The sequence below is a fragment of the Macaca thibetana genome, chromosome 4 (genome assembly GCF_024542745.1).
Source record: "Macaca thibetana thibetana isolate TM-01 chromosome 4, ASM2454274v1, whole genome shotgun sequence".
Classification (NCBI taxonomy): domain Eukaryota; kingdom Metazoa; phylum Chordata; class Mammalia; order Primates; family Cercopithecidae; genus Macaca; species Macaca thibetana.
The window spans coordinates 36,312,081-36,327,930 of NC_065581.1; the positions used below are offsets into that span (position 1 = coordinate 36,312,081).

Below are 15,850 nucleotides of genomic sequence, written 5' to 3' on the forward strand. Positions count from 1 at the left end.
AGCCGTAGCGCACGGGCCCCGGGGCTCCCGGCCTGTCCACCCTAGTCCCGAGCCGCCGAGGCGGAGCGTCCCCTCCAGCTCGCGGGCCTGCCCCCCACTCCCGGGGCCCCAGACCCGGCTCCGCCCTGGCGGCTGCGCCCGCCCTGCCGGGACCCGGTTTGTCTGGTTCTCCCCGCGTGGCTCGTTTCTCGAATTTCTTCTCCCTTTCTCCCTCTTTCCCGACCGCCGGGACCCTCCCTTTCGTCCTGGCTCCCCGGGCCCCCGCGGGGGGCGTCTCGACGCTGCGCGGCCGCCGAGTTTCGGTAGGACCCGCGACGGGCGCGGGGAGGGGACGCGGGAGCGCCCGGGGCCTGGGCGGGAGTGGGGCGGGGGTTGAGGCTTCTAGCCCGCGCCTCGGACGCCTCCTGCCGCCTCGTTCTCCGCACGCGCTGAGGAACCACCGCTCCGCTTGGCCAAGGACGCGGCTTTATTGGGGATGTGGGTGCCTGGCCCTCGTCCCCCATCACCTACCCCCTCCTCCTAGCACGCCCCAGCTCCTCGGAGCCCTAGCGCGGTCCCGGGGAGAGGGGAGGTTAAAACAACACTGACTACTGCTCCCGGACAGGAAGTGACTGGGGCTTGGGGAGGAGGGGGGCACAGCGGCGCAGGCGAGCTCCGAGACCAGATGTGCGGCTCCAACTCCAGATGTTCTTCATCTCCGTCCTACCCGCTGTCCAGGCTCCTCCTGCGTCGGCCTGTGCCAGGCTGGGGAGCGGACAGAGGTCACCGAGAGGCAGTGAGGGGTCAGCCCGGACACAGGAGCAGTTTTTCGCGGGGGCTTTGCTGGAGAGACCCTGCAAGCCTCCACTGAATCCTTCCCCCGACGCTGACGGGCTCTGAGGGCGCTGAGGGGCTGCTGGGGTCATTCGCAGGCCAGCTTCCCGTCGAAACTGGAGAGGGCGATGGCGAAGGCCTGCAGGGCGCACAGCGGGTACCGGTAGTCTAGGGTGAAGGCGTCCTCCGCCACGCGGCCGAACTGCAGCACGATATAGTCGGCTATGGACACAAGACGGGGTGGGGGCGGCCCGAGACCTCCTTGGACTGCCATCGTGGCAGACAGTGCCCTCAACCTTGGGGGCAGTCTCTCCCTTGCCTTGGGGATCCAACCCTCAGCCACCATCTCAGTTACTCAACACCCATCCCCTCTTCCTATTTCACTCCACACCAGCACCACATGGCTTTGCAGTCACACTGTAATCTCCTGGGGGCAGGGACCCTGCCTTGTCTGCTGCTGCCACAGGCCATGCCTAGAGCTCGCACCTGATTAACTATGGGACCCTGTCAAATTTATCCAAGCCCAGAATTCTTCCTTCCCAACTTCTCTGTTGTTTCTGGCCACATTCTTTCCTCCTATCCCCAGCCACGAAGTCCCACCTTAGACTCCAGCTCCACCCCTTGACTAGCCGCTGGTCCCCTTCCTCAGCCTCACTGGGCACTTCTCCTCTCTCTGATCCAGGTTCCCAGCCCAACCTCAGCACCTCCCACAGCATAGAGACAGAAAGTTGCTAAAAATACCCCCAAACTCAGGTGGACCAGGCTCCACTAGAAACATGATCTGGAGAGCAGTCCCACGGCCACAGGACAGGTGGCACTGGGGGCACATCTCTAGGATGGAGTTGGGGCTCACTCAATGTTGGTCCAACCCTGTGAACCCAGAGGCCTATGGGAGATACCCTGCCATCCCCAAACTTCCTCACCCTAGTGGGAAGGAAGCCTTTCCAACCAAGGCTTGTAAGAGGGACACCTTGTTTCCCTGACCCTTCCAGGGTAGTCCTTTGACCTCTCACTTGAGAGAAGACACAGAGTAGGCACTCAAAAATGCTTAATATTCCCTGCCCCTAAAAGGCAACCATCTTGAAGAGGTTAAGAGCATGGCCACTGGAGATCCTGACTGTCAGCTCTACCTCCTACTAGTGATGTGACCATGGGCAAGTTGCTTAACCTCTCTGTGCCTCAGTTTCCTGCCAAATAGAGATAATAATGGCACTCCTCACAGGGATGTTGAAGGGATTTGATGATTCAGTATCTGTAAAATCCCGAGAACAGTGTCTAGCACATAATAAGCACCGTGTAAGTTTTGTGAAATAAATTTTGAGGGCCAGTGTCACTTCCTGGAGAAGTTGCTGAGAGACTTTGGGCAAAGGGCTGCCCTCTCTGAGCCTCAGCACCCTCTTTGACCAAAGAGGAGTCGGGCTGTCAGTGGTTTTCAGACTCTAGGAGCTCAACCCTCCCTTCAACACAATCTTATGCAGAATGTCCCAGTATCTAACCTACTGCTCTGGCCAATGCTGGAATGGGAACCTGGAATCAGGAGCCCCAAGACACCCGCTTAGAATATCGAGGCTCTTGAGAGCAGTGACTATGGAGTGTCAGTGCCTATGGAGGAGAGAGTGACCTTGTGGGATGTCTCAGCTCTCGGGATAACGGTTGGTGTGTGTGTATGGGAGGGGGTGAGGGGAGCTTGAATAAGGGTCGGCGTCCTGGGGTGGTGGAGAAGAGCCAGACCTGGGCCCTCAGGTACTCACGATCATCAGCGTGGACAATCTGGAAGTTCTTGACTGAGGCCTGGGTGACCCGGCCTTGGAAGTTGAGGGTGTAGGAGCCGCTGTCATCGTTCCAGACAGGTGGCTTGTTGTGCAGTTCTATGAGGCTCTCCAGTGTCTTGTTCTGCCAGCGCACCAGCAGGCCGTCACTAGCCTGGGGTGCCCCGGGGGGGTAGAGAGGGAGAGGACAGTTAGAGGTGACTGAGGTGGCTCAGGACTGACCAGAGAAGGGGCCTGGGCCTGTGTGTGCAGGGGTGTGGCCTGGACATCTTCATCCATTAGGACATCTGAGAACAGGTTTGGCATCTGTGGCATCCTTGTGGACAGGGTTCACATCTGTGAGAATGGGGCTTTGTCTCTAGGATGTCAAAGCGGAGGGCTGGAAAATGGCAAGGAGTATCTGGCACATAGGCGCTCCATGCCATTGATACCCAAGCGGTCTTAGGAGACAGACACACGCTGGTACCTAATGACAGGATGAGCCAATCTCGGACCTACAAAGGGCACACAGTTGAGCTGGGGAGATGGATAGGTAAATTGCAGTTAAGAGAAAGTGTACTTGGAGGAGAGTTTCTGAAAGGAAGGAGCAGGGTCTGTATGATGTGCCCTTAAGATCTTTCTTTCCTGAGTTTCCTTGTCGCCTGCTCACGTTCATGGATTAGAGTGAGTCCACTCAAGATCACCTCCTCCAAGAAGCCTTCCTGACCCCCCATCTGATTTACATGTCTCAGCTGTCAACTGAGACCATGACACCTTGCTCTTACCATTCCTCCCACTGCACTGTAATTGGCAGAAGAGAGACCCAAAACAGCACTAGGCATTTCTTACGGGGTCCAAACAAGGACCCCGTAAGGAGATGCTGCCTCTGGGGGATTTGTGTGTTTATTCCAGGCATGGGAGGGGCAACTGTGGGGCCCACAGGCTGAGTGAACCCTCAAGACTGAGCCTCCCATGGCTGGTGCCCTGCAGATCAGCCTGGGCTGTGACTTTCCAGCAGGGAAGGATGTGTGATCAGCTGACAGGGGTATTATCTTTCATTGTAAATGAGTAAAATGACATCAGTCTCCTGTGAGGATGGGGCATGCGAGTCACCCAGAGCCTCTGAAATCCTGGACTCACTGGACCTGCAGTGCTAAAGAGCAGAGCACAGGACTGACACGTCTCTCCAGAACATCTCTGCATCTTAAACTACGCCTCATACATACACACGCAAAACAACCTTTGCTTTTTAAAATACAAGTCATGCCAAGCACGGTGGCTCACGCATATAATCCCAACACTTTTGAGACAAGAGGATCACTTGAGGAGTTTGAGACCAGCCTGGGCAACAAAGTGAGACCCCAGCTCTACAAAAAACTAGCCAGATATGGTGGCATGTGCCTAAGGTCTCAGCTACATGAGAGGCTGAGGCAGGAAGCAGCACTGTTTGAAGCCAGGATGTCAAGGCTGCAGTGAGCAGTGATCATACCACTGTATTCCAGCCTGGGCTGGAGTGAGACCCAGAGTGAGACCCGTTCTCAAAAAAAAAAAAAGGCCGGGCACAGTGGCTCAGGCCTGTAATCCTAGCACTTTGGGAGGCTGAGGCAGGTGGGTCACTTGAGGTCAGGAGTTCAAGACCAGCCTGGCCATCATGGCGAAACCCCATCTCTACTGAAAATACAAAAATTAGCTAGGTGAGGTGGTGGGCACATGTAATCCCAGCTACTCAGGAGGCTGAGGCAGGAGAATCTCTTGAACCTGGGAGGTAGAGGTTGCAGTTAGCTGCGATCACGCCATTGCACTCCAGCCTGGGTGACAGAGCGAGACTCCATCTCAAAAAAAACAAGTCATGTCACTCCTTTGCTCAAAACCCTGCTGTGGCTTCCCATTTCTCTCAGAGCAAAAACCAGTTTTACACGCCCTGTCTACCCCTTACCCTCACCTTTCTGACCTCCTCTCCCTCCAGCCACACTGGTTACCTGGTGGTCCCTCCAGCCCACCAGGCTCCCTCCTGCCACAGGACCCTTGCACTGGCTCTTCCCTCTGCCCAGGTGCTCTTCCCCCAGATATCCATAGGCTCACTCCCTCACCTTCTTATTGAGGTCTGCTCTCACAACTATATTTAATACTGAGACTTACACACTTGTCATCTCCCTTCCCCTGTTTGACTTTTTTCTTTTAAAATTTTTTATTTTTTTATTATTTATTTATTTACTTATTTTGAGATGGAGTCTAGCTCTGTTGCCCAGGCTGGAGTGCAGTGGCGTGATCTTGGCTCACTGCAACCTCTGCCTGTGGGGTTCAAGCGATTCTCCTGCCTCAGCCTCTTGAGTAGCTAGGATTACAGGCGCCTGTCACTACACCCAGTTAATTTTTGTATTTTTAGTAGAGACGGGATTTTACCATGTTGGCCAGGCTGGTCTCAAACTCCTGACCTTGTGATCTGCCGGGCTTGGCCTCCCAAAATGGTGACCCCCGTGCCCAGCAACGTTTTTTAAATTTTTGAGACGGAGTCTCGCTCTGTCGCCAAGGCTGGAGTGCAATGGCGCGATCTTGGCTCACTGCAACCTGTGCCTCCCGGGTTCAAGCAATACTCCCTGCGTCAGCCTCCTGAGTAAACAGGTGAGATTACAGGTGCCCACCACTACACCCGGCTAATCTTTGTATATTTAGTAGAGATAGGGTTTAGCCATGTTGGCCAGGCTGGTCTCAAACTCCTGACTTCAGGTGATCCGCCCGCCTTGGCCTCCCAAAGTGCTGGGGTTACAGGTGTGAGCCACTGCACCTGGTCTGACGTTTTTCCCCATAGCACTTACCACCTTCCAGTATGCTCCATAATTTACTTATTTATCACAATTATTGTCTACTGTCACTCTCCTCCCAATATAATGCCAGCTTCGGGGGGGTGGGGCAGATCTTTGTTTTGTCCACTGATGTCTTCCAGGTGCCTAGGATAATACTTAGCACTCAATATGTGTGGTCAACGAAGATATGAATGGATGTAATATATGAATTTGAAGTAAACTCCGCAAACAACCAAAAAGCCTATTGTGGTTTTTCAGTGAATTCGATTACAAAAAGCCCAAATCCATTCCATAGGTGATCAGAATGAGTTTGTGTTGGAGGGTGATGAACGTGCCCAGGGAGTTGGCTATTTCCTAAGCTGGGCCCCGACTCCCCTGTTTCTTAAATAGGGCGCCAGGGGCCATGGAGGTGCGGGGCTCACATTTCGGGGCCGGATGGGGACCCTCTCGTTCTCCGCACTCATGCCAGGAATGATGACGGTCATGCGCCGGGGGCCACGGAAGCCCAGCACGTTGGTTTCCTGGGAAGGAAACAGATGCCTGTGAGGCCAGCCCCTGTAAGGGGAGCAGCCTGGCATGGGGGACAGGTGGAGTCCTCACATAGATCACAGCTGCCAGCTCCTGCCGAAGGCTTGCCACATTAGTGCTGTACCCACGCTGTGGGTTCTGCCCGTTGTCAAAGACCGTGAAGCGATTCCCCAGGAGGTTGGACCTGCAAGCAGGGTAGAGCTTGGGGCAGGGCTGAGGGGACCTACATCCCTGCCCCAGGCCCCTTCCACATAGCCAAGCAGTTTAGAGAGCTTCCTACAAGGGTGGGGGTTTCTTAGAACTGAGCAATTCATGTTCCCTGCCCCAGGTTTCCCCCTATGCAGAGGTCTTTTTAAATGCTGGCCCAACCCAGGGCATGGTGGCTCAAGCTTATAATCGCAGCACTTTAGGAGTCAGAGGAGGGAGGATCGTTTGAGTCCAGGAGTTTGGAACCAGCCTGGGCAACATGGCAGGCAACCCCGTCTCTACAAAAAATATCCTCTCCCCCACCCACCAAATTATCTAGGCACCGTGGCATGTGCCTGTAGTCCCAGCTACTCAAGAGGCTAAGGTGGGAGGATCACTTGGGCCTGGGAGGTCGAGGCTGCAGTGAGCCACGGCCATGATCACATCATTGCACTCCAGCGTGGGCGACAGAGTGCACGCCAAAATAAATAAATAAATAAATAAATAAATAAATAAATAAATAAAAAAAGTCTGGATCTACAAGGAGACTAGGCAATGTTAAAATCCCAACCCCATCTCTTACTATTACTAGCTGTGAGATCTTGGGCAAGGTATTTAAACTCTCTGAGCCCCAGCGTCCCAAAATGGACTGAGCAACAGCATTTCCCTCATTTGGACAATAAGAGGATTGAATGGGTTAACATTTGGAAGTGACTTAGAATTATACCTGACACATAATTAGGCCTTATAAAAGTTTTGTTAAATACATACATTTATTTATTCATTTATTTTTGAGACAGGGTCTTGGTCTGTTGCCCAGGCTGAAGTGCAGTGGCATGATTTCAGCTCACTGCAACCTCTACCTCTTGGGTTCAAGAGATTCTCCCACCTCAACCTCCCAGGTAGCTGGGACTCCAGGTGTGTGCCACCATACCCGGCTAATTTTTGTATTTTTGGTAGTGACGGGGTTTCACCATGTTGGCCAGGCTGGTTTCGGATTTCTGACCTCAAGTGATCCACCTGCCTCGTCCTCCCAAAATGCTGGGAATACAGGCATGAGCCACTGCGCCCAGCCTAAATACATACATTTAAGAAATAGGCCTGACTCAGGCGTCCCCTTCCTTCAGCGCTCACATTCCTGGTGAGGATGAGATGAGATGTATGGGAAGACAGCACAGGATAGTGCTGAATATATGTTCATTCATTTGATCAGTAAATACTTGTTGAGCTAATATGTGTTCAGTGCTAGGAACTGAGCCCTAAACAAGACAGGCACAGTGCCTGCCCTCGTGGAACTTATGCCCTGCTCCAAGTGAAGCCCTGTGCTGGCAGCAGTGTGGGCATCGCCTGGGTGCTCATTAAAAAAGTAGACTCCCGGGCCCACCCCACACATTGAAACATTTTAATAAGCTCCCCAAACGATCTATGTACATCAAAGTGAGAGGCCCGAGGCTAGGGGATGTTTCCAGGGTGCCCAGTGTGGTGGGTGCCCTGCCAGGCACAGCAGGACAGAGATGACTGGCTATGGCCTTCTTGCTGACCCAAGCACCCCCCACCCCTCCGCCCCAGGAAGCCCAGCCCCACCTCAGCTTCCCGATGAAATTCTCCCCCGCTCGGGACAGATTGGTAGGGTCGCTGGAGATGAGGTAATTGGCTGTCTTGCTCCGTTTTCGTTTCCTGCCAGCCAAGAGGAACACCTGGGGAAAAGGGGAGACAGGTGAGAGGATGGGAAGAGAAGGTGGGAAGGGATGGAGGTGAGCGGCGGGGAGAAAGCAGGCCCGTTTGTCCCCTGGCCCCCATCCCGGACCTCTCCACCCTCCCTCCTCTGCTGCCTCTCCCCACCCACCTTCTTCTCTGAGTCCAGGTGCAGGAAGTACGAGGGATACATGCCTCGATCCATGCCCTTCTTGTCCCGGGTCAGCCGGCAGCGCACCGTGCGGCCCTGGGGGGCAGGCCGGAGCACAAACTCCCGGGGTTCGTCCACCTCCACGGGGGGAGACGGGGCCCTCTCCTCCTTCTGGGTGGGGGCAGAGGGTCTATCAGCCCCAGATCACCAGCTCCCCCGCCCCCAGCAGGTCCCAGTGCTGAGACACGGGCAGCCCGGCAGGACAACTCACCGCTTTCTGTGTGCGGAGAGAACAGAGAGGCTGGCTGGAGCAGGGGCCGCATCCCTGGAGGCTGGGACGCCACTGCCCCTCACGCTACCTGGCAGCCCAGCACGGCCAAGTTAGGAGGCTCTGGGGAGCTCTGTGATTTATTTCTATTCTGCTTAGCTTGTGGTTAGGAGCACACGCTTTGGAGCCAGACTGTCTAGGTTCAAATCCTAGTTTCACCATTAACTGTCTTAACTGTTAAGTTTCACCACACTGTAACTCAATTTTCTCATCTGAGAAGTAGGTATAGTAGGGGTGGATACCTGGGACAGGCCTTCCCTTTGTATTTAACAAATGCTTGCATAAATTCTATCAGGGTGCCATAGTTCCAAGTACTTTCCAAATATTTACTCATTTCATCCTCTTATCACCCCACCGCGGTAGTCATCCCCATTGTGTAGCTGAAGAAGCTGAGGCTTAGAGAAGTTAAGTCACTTGCCCAAGTTCACATAACTAGTAAGAGGTGGGGCTGAGGCATGAGTTCTGTCCAGTCTCCTATGAGGTCCAGAGCCTTTAGAAAGACCTTCCCTCCTACTAGCCGGGCGCGGTGGGGGGCGCCTGTAGTCCCAGCTACTCGGGAGGCTGAGGCAGGAGAATGGCGTGAACCCGGGAGGCGGAGCTTGCAGTGAGCTGAGATCCGGCCACTGCACTCCAGCCTGCGCGACAAAGCGAGACTCCGTCTCAAAAAAAAAAAAAAAAAAAAAAAAAAAAGAAAGACCTTCCCTCCTTTGCACACTGTCTCAGGCAGTGAAGTGGGGCTAACAGAATGGACTGCTATGTTCTAAGTACTATAGAAGTGTTAGCTGCCACTCTTACTGTTAGCATATAGTAAATAATGAATACCATAGTCAAGATGATATTCACTATTGTAAGATGGCACCCAATGATCCTTGTCTCCTGGTATTTGTGACTTTATGTAGTCTCCTCCCACTGCATACCAGGATTGCTCCCTGTGACCAGTAGAATATGGCAGAAGTGATCATGGGCCACTTCCAAGGTTAGGTCATAAAAGATATTGTGGCTTCTACATGGCTCTCTGTCTCTTGGACTTTGGGAGAAGTTGCCTGCCATGTCATAAGAACACTCTGAAGCAAAAAATAGATAAGCATAAGAACACTTATGAAGCATAAGAAGCAAAAAAATAAATAAAATTTAAAAAATAATAAAAAAAGAACACTCAAGCAGCCTCCAGGAGAGGTCCCTGTAGGAAGGAACTGAGATCTCCAGCTAACACCCACCACAGCGAACTATTTTAGAAGTGGATCCTTCATTTCCAGTGAAGCCTTCAGAGTGACCGAAGCACCAGCTGACATTTTGACTGCAACTTCCTCAGAGACCCTGAGCCGGAACTACTCTGCTAAGCCACTCCTAGATTTCTGGCTCTCAGAAATTGAATAAGAAAGTAAATGTTGTTTTAAGATACTCAGTTTGGGGTGATTTGTTACACAGCAATGCATAGTTAATGCATGAATGAATATGTAAGCTCACTTTGCTCATTGAGAAACTCCTAAGAACAATTTGGTGACATAAAACCCTAGGGTGGCCTGGTGACCCCACAACAGCCCCTTCTGTTCTCACAAACTTGGTGCCCTTTGTCTTCATGTTCTATCCCTCAGAGGAAGGGAGCCAAGAGTCTAAGCCCAACTTTCCCAACAGGGGCAAGCATGGACTGCCAGCCTGGGTGTGTGTATTTGAGGGTTCAATCCTATTTGGGAGCCACGAAGAATCCCTGATGTGCTGTGGTTGGCCGTTTTTTTTTTTAATTTATTTTTTATTTTTTTGAGACGGAGCCTCGCTCTTGTCACCCAGGCTGGAATGCAGTGGCGCAATCTCGGCTCACTGAAACCTCTACCTCCTGGGTTCAAGCGATTCTCCTGCCTCATCCTCCCAAGTAGCTGGGACTATAGGTGTGCACCACCATGCCCTGATAATTTTTGTATTTTTAGTAGAGATGGGATTTCACAATGTTGGCCAGGCTGGTCTCGAACTCCTGACTTCAAGTGACCCGTCTGCCTCCTCCTCCCAAAGTGCTGGGATTGCAGGCGTGAGCCACCCTCCTGGCCATAGCTGTTTTTGTTGAGCACAGGTTTGCAGTGTGTTTGAGGGAGGCTGATGTGGAGCAGTGAATCCTCAGCTCACGGACAAGTGATCACCTGTTCTCTAGGCTAGGCTGTTCCAGAAGAAACTTGGGAAACAAAAGACTATGTTTGGAACACGATGTGGAGAAAGCCAGAACTTATTCAAACACTTCAGCAGCTGCGAATTTCAAGAGCCTACTGTACTGAAGGCTCTTCTGCAGTTACATTCCCCCCGGGAGACAGTAAACTGGCCTTTCAGTTTGTACATCAGCATCTGGTGATCTTGGTTAATGTGAATCAGTCCCCCCAGACCTGACCACTCCTGCACAAACTAATAAACCTACAAAGCTAAAATCCAGGCCCTGTCCTTGTGATGATCTCCCCACTGGGGGAAACCTGTTCCTTGAAGATTTTTGTTACTTTCTCTCAGTTGGACCTCCCTCTCCTGCTTACTCCAGCTTTTGTGTGTTGGTGTCTGAGTCCTGTTTGGGAGCAGGGGCAATATTCAAAATATTTAACAACCTGTTCGCCATGAAGATGCCTACTGGTAAGCCTGGAGGAGAAACCAGGAGGCCCCTGATGGGCAGTGTTAACCCTTTTGTTGCTGGAGTGTTTAGTTGCTGGGAGGTTGGGAGGTCCTGGGTAAGGTGGGTGAAAGTGCCTGGGGAGCTCAGGGCAGTAGGGTGGAAACATTTTAACAACCGGTGCAGCTGACTATCAGTCAGTCCTCATCTGCCTCTCTGCCTGTGTGCTCCTCCTCCCCGGCACAAAAAACATGGGGGGGTGTGGGGGCATCTCTGGTTGTCTGGTGGTTACGCTCCAGAGGGGAGGCTTCAGAAAGCCCAGATGACTTAAGGCCCTTGCATGGCAAGTCCTAGCTTGGTGACCCCACAGACGCCTCTTCTGTTTGCACAAACCTGGTTTCCTTTGTCTTTATATCCTGTCACAAGAGGGGAAGCCAAGGTTCTAACCTCAAGTGGCTCCAAGCCCCCACCCTCTAGGATCCCAAGTCCAGGCCCTTGCCTCTGCTCCCTGAAGGGACCTCAGCCCCCGCCCCTCTGGGCCCCAACCTTTTTGCCTTTTCCTTTGGCTTTGCCCTTTTGATTGCTGTTCTTTGTCACCGTAGCTGCCTCCTCTTCCTCTTCTTCCTCCTTCCTCCCGCCTTTGGGAGTGCCTGGGCATGGAGGGGGAGACAAGGTTGTGAACTCCTCACCCTGGTTTGCAAAGTGCTTCCAACACCCGTGTCTCACGTGGATGCTCCCCACAACCACAAGAGAGTCGACTCCATGTTATTATTAGAGCTCAGAAAGGCTAAGACACCTGCCTGAGTCCACACAGCTATCAATGCGGGGGTCAAGATGCCCCGCACATTGTCTGACTCTAGACCTTGAAAACTCCTTACCTAGCACGGTCCCGTATGATGTAAGGACCCTCCAGCTCCCCGCCCCAGGACCACCTCAAGATGTCACCACACCAGAAGCCCTTGCCATCCACCTTTCTTCTTCAGGGCTTTCTTGTCAGGACTGCCTTCCCCAACCAGAAACATGGCTGCTGGGCTCTTCCTCGCACTGGCTGGGCTCCCTGAGGGGTCCTTGTCGGCCTCCCCAGACCCTGCATGTGTGGATGTGAAAGTGTCACAACCCCCAGCGCAGCTAGAGTTCCCTGTTCCTCCCTGGGCTGGGCTCACCTTTCTTCTTGGTCTTTCTCATCTTGGTCCCCTCCCCTGCTGGGGCTTCCTTATTCCTAACACGCAGAGCTTTCGGCGGGGGGTTAGGGCTTCCCAGGTCTCCTGGAGATGGAAGATGGGGGTCAGGCAAATAAGGTGTCTACTGGGGCTGAAGGCTGCCTTCCAACTCTCTTGTCCTCCCTATAGTCCCCAGGGAGGCTGAAAGCTTGACAGGGGCCCACAGCCTGCTGTCTTTTTCTTTTCTTTCTTTCTTTTTTTGAGACAGTCTCGCTGTTGCCCAGGCTGGAATGCAGTGGCAGGATCTCAGCTCACTGCAACCTCCACCTCCCGGGTTCAAGTGATTCTTGTGCCTCAGCCGCCCAAGTAGCTGGGACTACAGGTGCATGCCACCACGCCCGGCTAATTTTTGTGACTTCTGCTCATCTTGGTTTTTCTTTCCCTGAGGCCAAAAAAGCTCTGGGCAAAGACCAGGAGCTTAACTAGCAGTTCCCGAATGAATGAACACCAGGCCTTCTAACCAAGCCTCTGAATCCTGCCTTTTGTCCCGTGTCCTCCAGGAAACCTTCTCTGGTCACCGCTACAGAATGTGCTCTCCCTGCCTCAGAGGCCCAAGGTCCTAGCTCTAGGCCAGGCTGCTGGTCCCTATCAGGTAAGGTGCTCAGGGCCAGGACACCGTCACAGCATCGATTCACTGATTTCTTTTTACTGTAATCACTTTGATACTTTTATAAAAATCATAACAATTTCCATTGAGTTAAAACAAAAACTAAACAAAAATCACAAAGAAAACTAGAATCCTCTGTCCTCCTCTGGCTCACAGAGCTCAAGGGGCAGGGGCAGTGGGGCCAGGGGTCGGGGCATATATTGGTCTGTGTCCTTAAGGACCATGTGGGAGAGAAACCATCAGAGGAAAAACCCTCCAGTCACAGTACTGGATTCCTTTTGAGGCCTCGATCGCTGTGTCTCAGTGAGACACCAAGCCCCCCAAGGACAGAGCTCTTCTGCATCCCCGTGAGCTCTCAGCACCCTCAGCACCCACCCCTTGGGCCCTGGGCCTTGGCCCTCCTCTCCTTCAGGTCTGCGGAGCTCTTCTCTTTCAGAGGCTTCTTGGGAGGCAGAAGGATTTTCTCTTTCTTTTCCTCTGCCTCCTCTTCCTCGTCATCCTCATCCTCCTCTTCCTCCTCCTCCTCTGTAGGTAGAAACTCTTCATAATGGGAGTCTGAGCGGGGCCCTCCTTATCTGGGGAGCCCAGTCCCTCCAGACTGCTAGGAAGTGGTGCATGGGCACCAGGAGGGGAGCCTGCCCTTCTGAAACAAGAACCGGAGACGTGGCACCTTCCCAGAAGAATGAGGGTGACTGGCAGCCTTCAGGGTCTGCAAGTCAGGGGAGTGGCTGGGGTTGGAGGACTCCTGTCCTGGGGAAATGCCCTCCCTCTCTCTCCCTGAGACCCTCCTCTCCTTACACACTCCCCTTGCCTCTTGTTTCCCCTTCTCCCTGCATCCACTCTGCTTCTCCCTGACCTTGTCTGTTTCTGACCTTGAGTCAGACCCATCTGGGCTACTTCTGGCTCCTAACTGTTGTTTAAGGCAAAACCCTTAAGGGCTCTATGACTCAGTTTCTCCAGCTGTACAGTGGTGGTGGAGGGGAACAAAGGAATGACCCTCTCGTAGTTGGTGCTTAGCACAATACCTGGCTCAAAGACAAAGCCAGACAAGAGGGGGCTGTTTGATTACAATTGTTTTCTGCCTCTCTGGGTCCTTCCCGTCCAGCCAGCCCCTTCTCTCCTTAGCTCCACCGCCCCCTCACCCGCGTCCCTGGGGCCCTCTCTCACCGTCCTCCGCGTCTGGGGCACGGGCTACGAGAAAGGTTTCCCGGGGGTCGCGCTTCTTGGCCTCGGGGTCCCTGAGGAACCTGGCGTAGACCGTCTGCGGCGCCCGGGCCTGGGCTGGGTCTGGGGAAGGCTCCTCCCGCGGCCTCCCCTTCCGCCCAGCTGAGATGAGGGGTTCAGACGGGGTCCCATCCAGGGCTCCGTGAGGCAGAGCCTCTACCCCCTACCCCCAAGCCTGGGCGCTTCCCCTCAGGCTCCTCACCCTAGGGGTCTCCCCTGGGCTGTTTCCATTTTCAACACTTCTCCCAGGCTTCCATTCGGCCTCCCACCCCCTTCTATTCTACCTCCACCCCCACCCCCTTCTACCCCACTCCTACCCCCTTCTATCCCAACCCCAAGCCCAATACCCCCTCATCACTCCCTGCCCCCTCCCCCTGTTCCAGGGCTCGGCAACACCCGCGCCGGCCCTCAGGCCCCTCCCTTCCGCAGCCCACACCCTGGGGGTCCACCAGGGCTCTGCACCCCGCCCACCTCCGGGCTTCCGGGGCTTGGATCCCGTGGGGCAGGGGGATTCGGGAGCCTCCGTCCTCTTCTTCCTTAGCCTCTGTGCCGGGGCGGGTCGCTGCGGAAGAGGGGTCAAGAGGAGGGCGAGGAAGGAAAGGGGGGCGCTGAGGCCTGCCCATCCCCCTCTAATCCCTTGAGCCGCCAGAAATAACTGCAGATTATCCGGGGGAACTGCAGCCCCCTTCTTGGAGTGAGGAAGGATGACCCCTTCCATGCATCGTGGCCATATCCAATGCTCCAAAGTCCCCAATTCCTCTCCTGGAAATCCCAAGCCCCCAAACAGCCCTTTCTCCCCACAAATCCCCAGACCCTGCTGAGGGGGACCTGTCCCACCCCTAGACCCCCTACCCTGCGTGGGTTTACGCACAGTGGGGACATCTTTCTGCTTCCTTTCCGAGTGGGGTGGCATACCTGCTTGGGGCGCCGCCGGGCCTCCGGGCTCAGGCTTTCTTCTTCATGCCCACTGAGGGTAGCAAAGGGATCAGCCTGTCTCCCTTCCCCTTCCCTCCCCATCCCACCCAGCCCCTCCATCTAGACCACCCAGGGTTCAGGTACCACGAAATGGGAGCCTTCCAGACCTGTCAGAGGCCCACACCTCTCGGAGGGTTTCATCCTGCAGAGGCATGGTGCCTTGCCTATCGCACCCCTTTCTCTGCAGGTCTAGGAGCCTCCCTCCCGACTCCTGCTAATCCCGGCTCAACTTCACCCCCCTCCCCCTGCTCAAGGAGTGGAGGCCTGGCCGCGCTGTGGGAGGTGCTACAGCCCACGACCCTCCCCTGCTAGGCCCAGGCCACTGGGGGAAGAATCTCAAATCCAGTTCTTCTCAGATGCCCAGCAGCCTGCAGGATGGCCACCAACTCCACCTGCCCCCAGAAGCCCCCAGAAGCCCCCAGAAGCTTGGGGTGAGAGGGGCCAATTAGTCATTTGTCAATGGGATGTGGGAAGAAAACATTAGAGTGGATCTTGTATTTATCTTTATTTTTCACAAAAAATAAGAACTAGGGCCAGGTGCGGTGGCTTGCACCTGTAATCTCTGCACTCTGGGAGGCTGAGGCAGGTGGATCATTTGAGGTCAGGAGTTCAAGGCCACCCTGGCCAGCACGGTGAAACCCTGTTTCTACTAAAAATTCAAAAAGTAGCTGGGCATCGTGGTGGGCACCTGTAGTCCCAGCTACTGGGGAGGTTGAGGCAGGAGAATTGCTTGAACCTGGGAGGCAAATGTTGCAGTGAGCTGAGATATTGCCATTGCACTCCAGCCTGGCTAACAAGAGCAAGACTCCATCTCAAAAAAAAAAGAATATGTCTGTATTGGAGGTACACTCTTAACTCTTTCTTTTTTCACTGATAGGGGACAGGCTTTTGTGGTTTTGGTTTGGTTTGGTTTGGTTTTAGACAGAATTTTGCTTTTGTCACCCAGGCTGGAGTGCAGTGGCACAATTCTGGCTAATTAGGGTAAATCCA

General features: G+C 54.0%; 1 protein-coding gene across 3 annotated transcripts; it reads right to left on the reverse strand.

Moving 5' to 3' along the window:
- Positions 1-448: 448 nt before the first annotated feature.
- TULP1 (TUB like protein 1) lies at positions 449-15,051 on the reverse strand. 3 transcript variants are annotated; one of them, XM_050787663.1, is made up of 15 exons: positions 14,968-15,051; positions 14,801-14,852; positions 14,357-14,447; positions 13,829-13,987; positions 13,037-13,186; positions 11,998-12,099; positions 11,805-11,921; positions 11,381-11,484; positions 8,197-8,202; positions 7,926-8,096; positions 7,664-7,776; positions 5,966-6,077; positions 5,788-5,886; positions 2,565-2,736; positions 449-1,035 (listed from the first exon to the last, which is right to left on the reverse strand). In XM_050787663.1, exons 1-15 carry the CDS (start codon positions 15,012-15,014, stop codon positions 902-904), a joined length of 1,629 nt encoding a protein of 542 aa, XP_050643620.1. In that variant the 5' UTR covers positions 15,015-15,051; the 3' UTR covers positions 449-901. The 3 variants fall into 3 exon arrangements, with proteins under 3 accessions (XP_050643620.1, XP_050643621.1, XP_050643622.1); XM_050787664.1 differs by lacking the exon at positions 13,829-13,987; XM_050787665.1 differs by lacking the exons at positions 449-1,035; positions 2,565-2,736; positions 5,788-5,886; positions 5,966-6,077 and having other exon boundaries at positions 6,838-7,776; positions 7,926-8,093.
- Positions 15,052-15,850: the final 799 nt, after the last annotated feature.

Coding starts and splice junctions, on each gene's coding strand:
- TULP1 (XM_050787663.1), bottom strand. CDS start 15,014: ATGCCTCTGCAGGATGAAACCCTCCGAGAGGTGTGGGCCTCTGACAG. Junction 14,853..14,967: donor GAGGTGTGGGCCTCTGACAG/GTCTGGAAGGCT, acceptor TGCTACCCTCAG/TGGGCATGAAGAAGAAAGCC. Junction 12,100..13,036: donor CAAGGCCCAGGGCCCAAGGG/GTGGGTGCTGAG, acceptor TTCCATCTCCAG/GAGACCTGGGAAGCCCTAAC.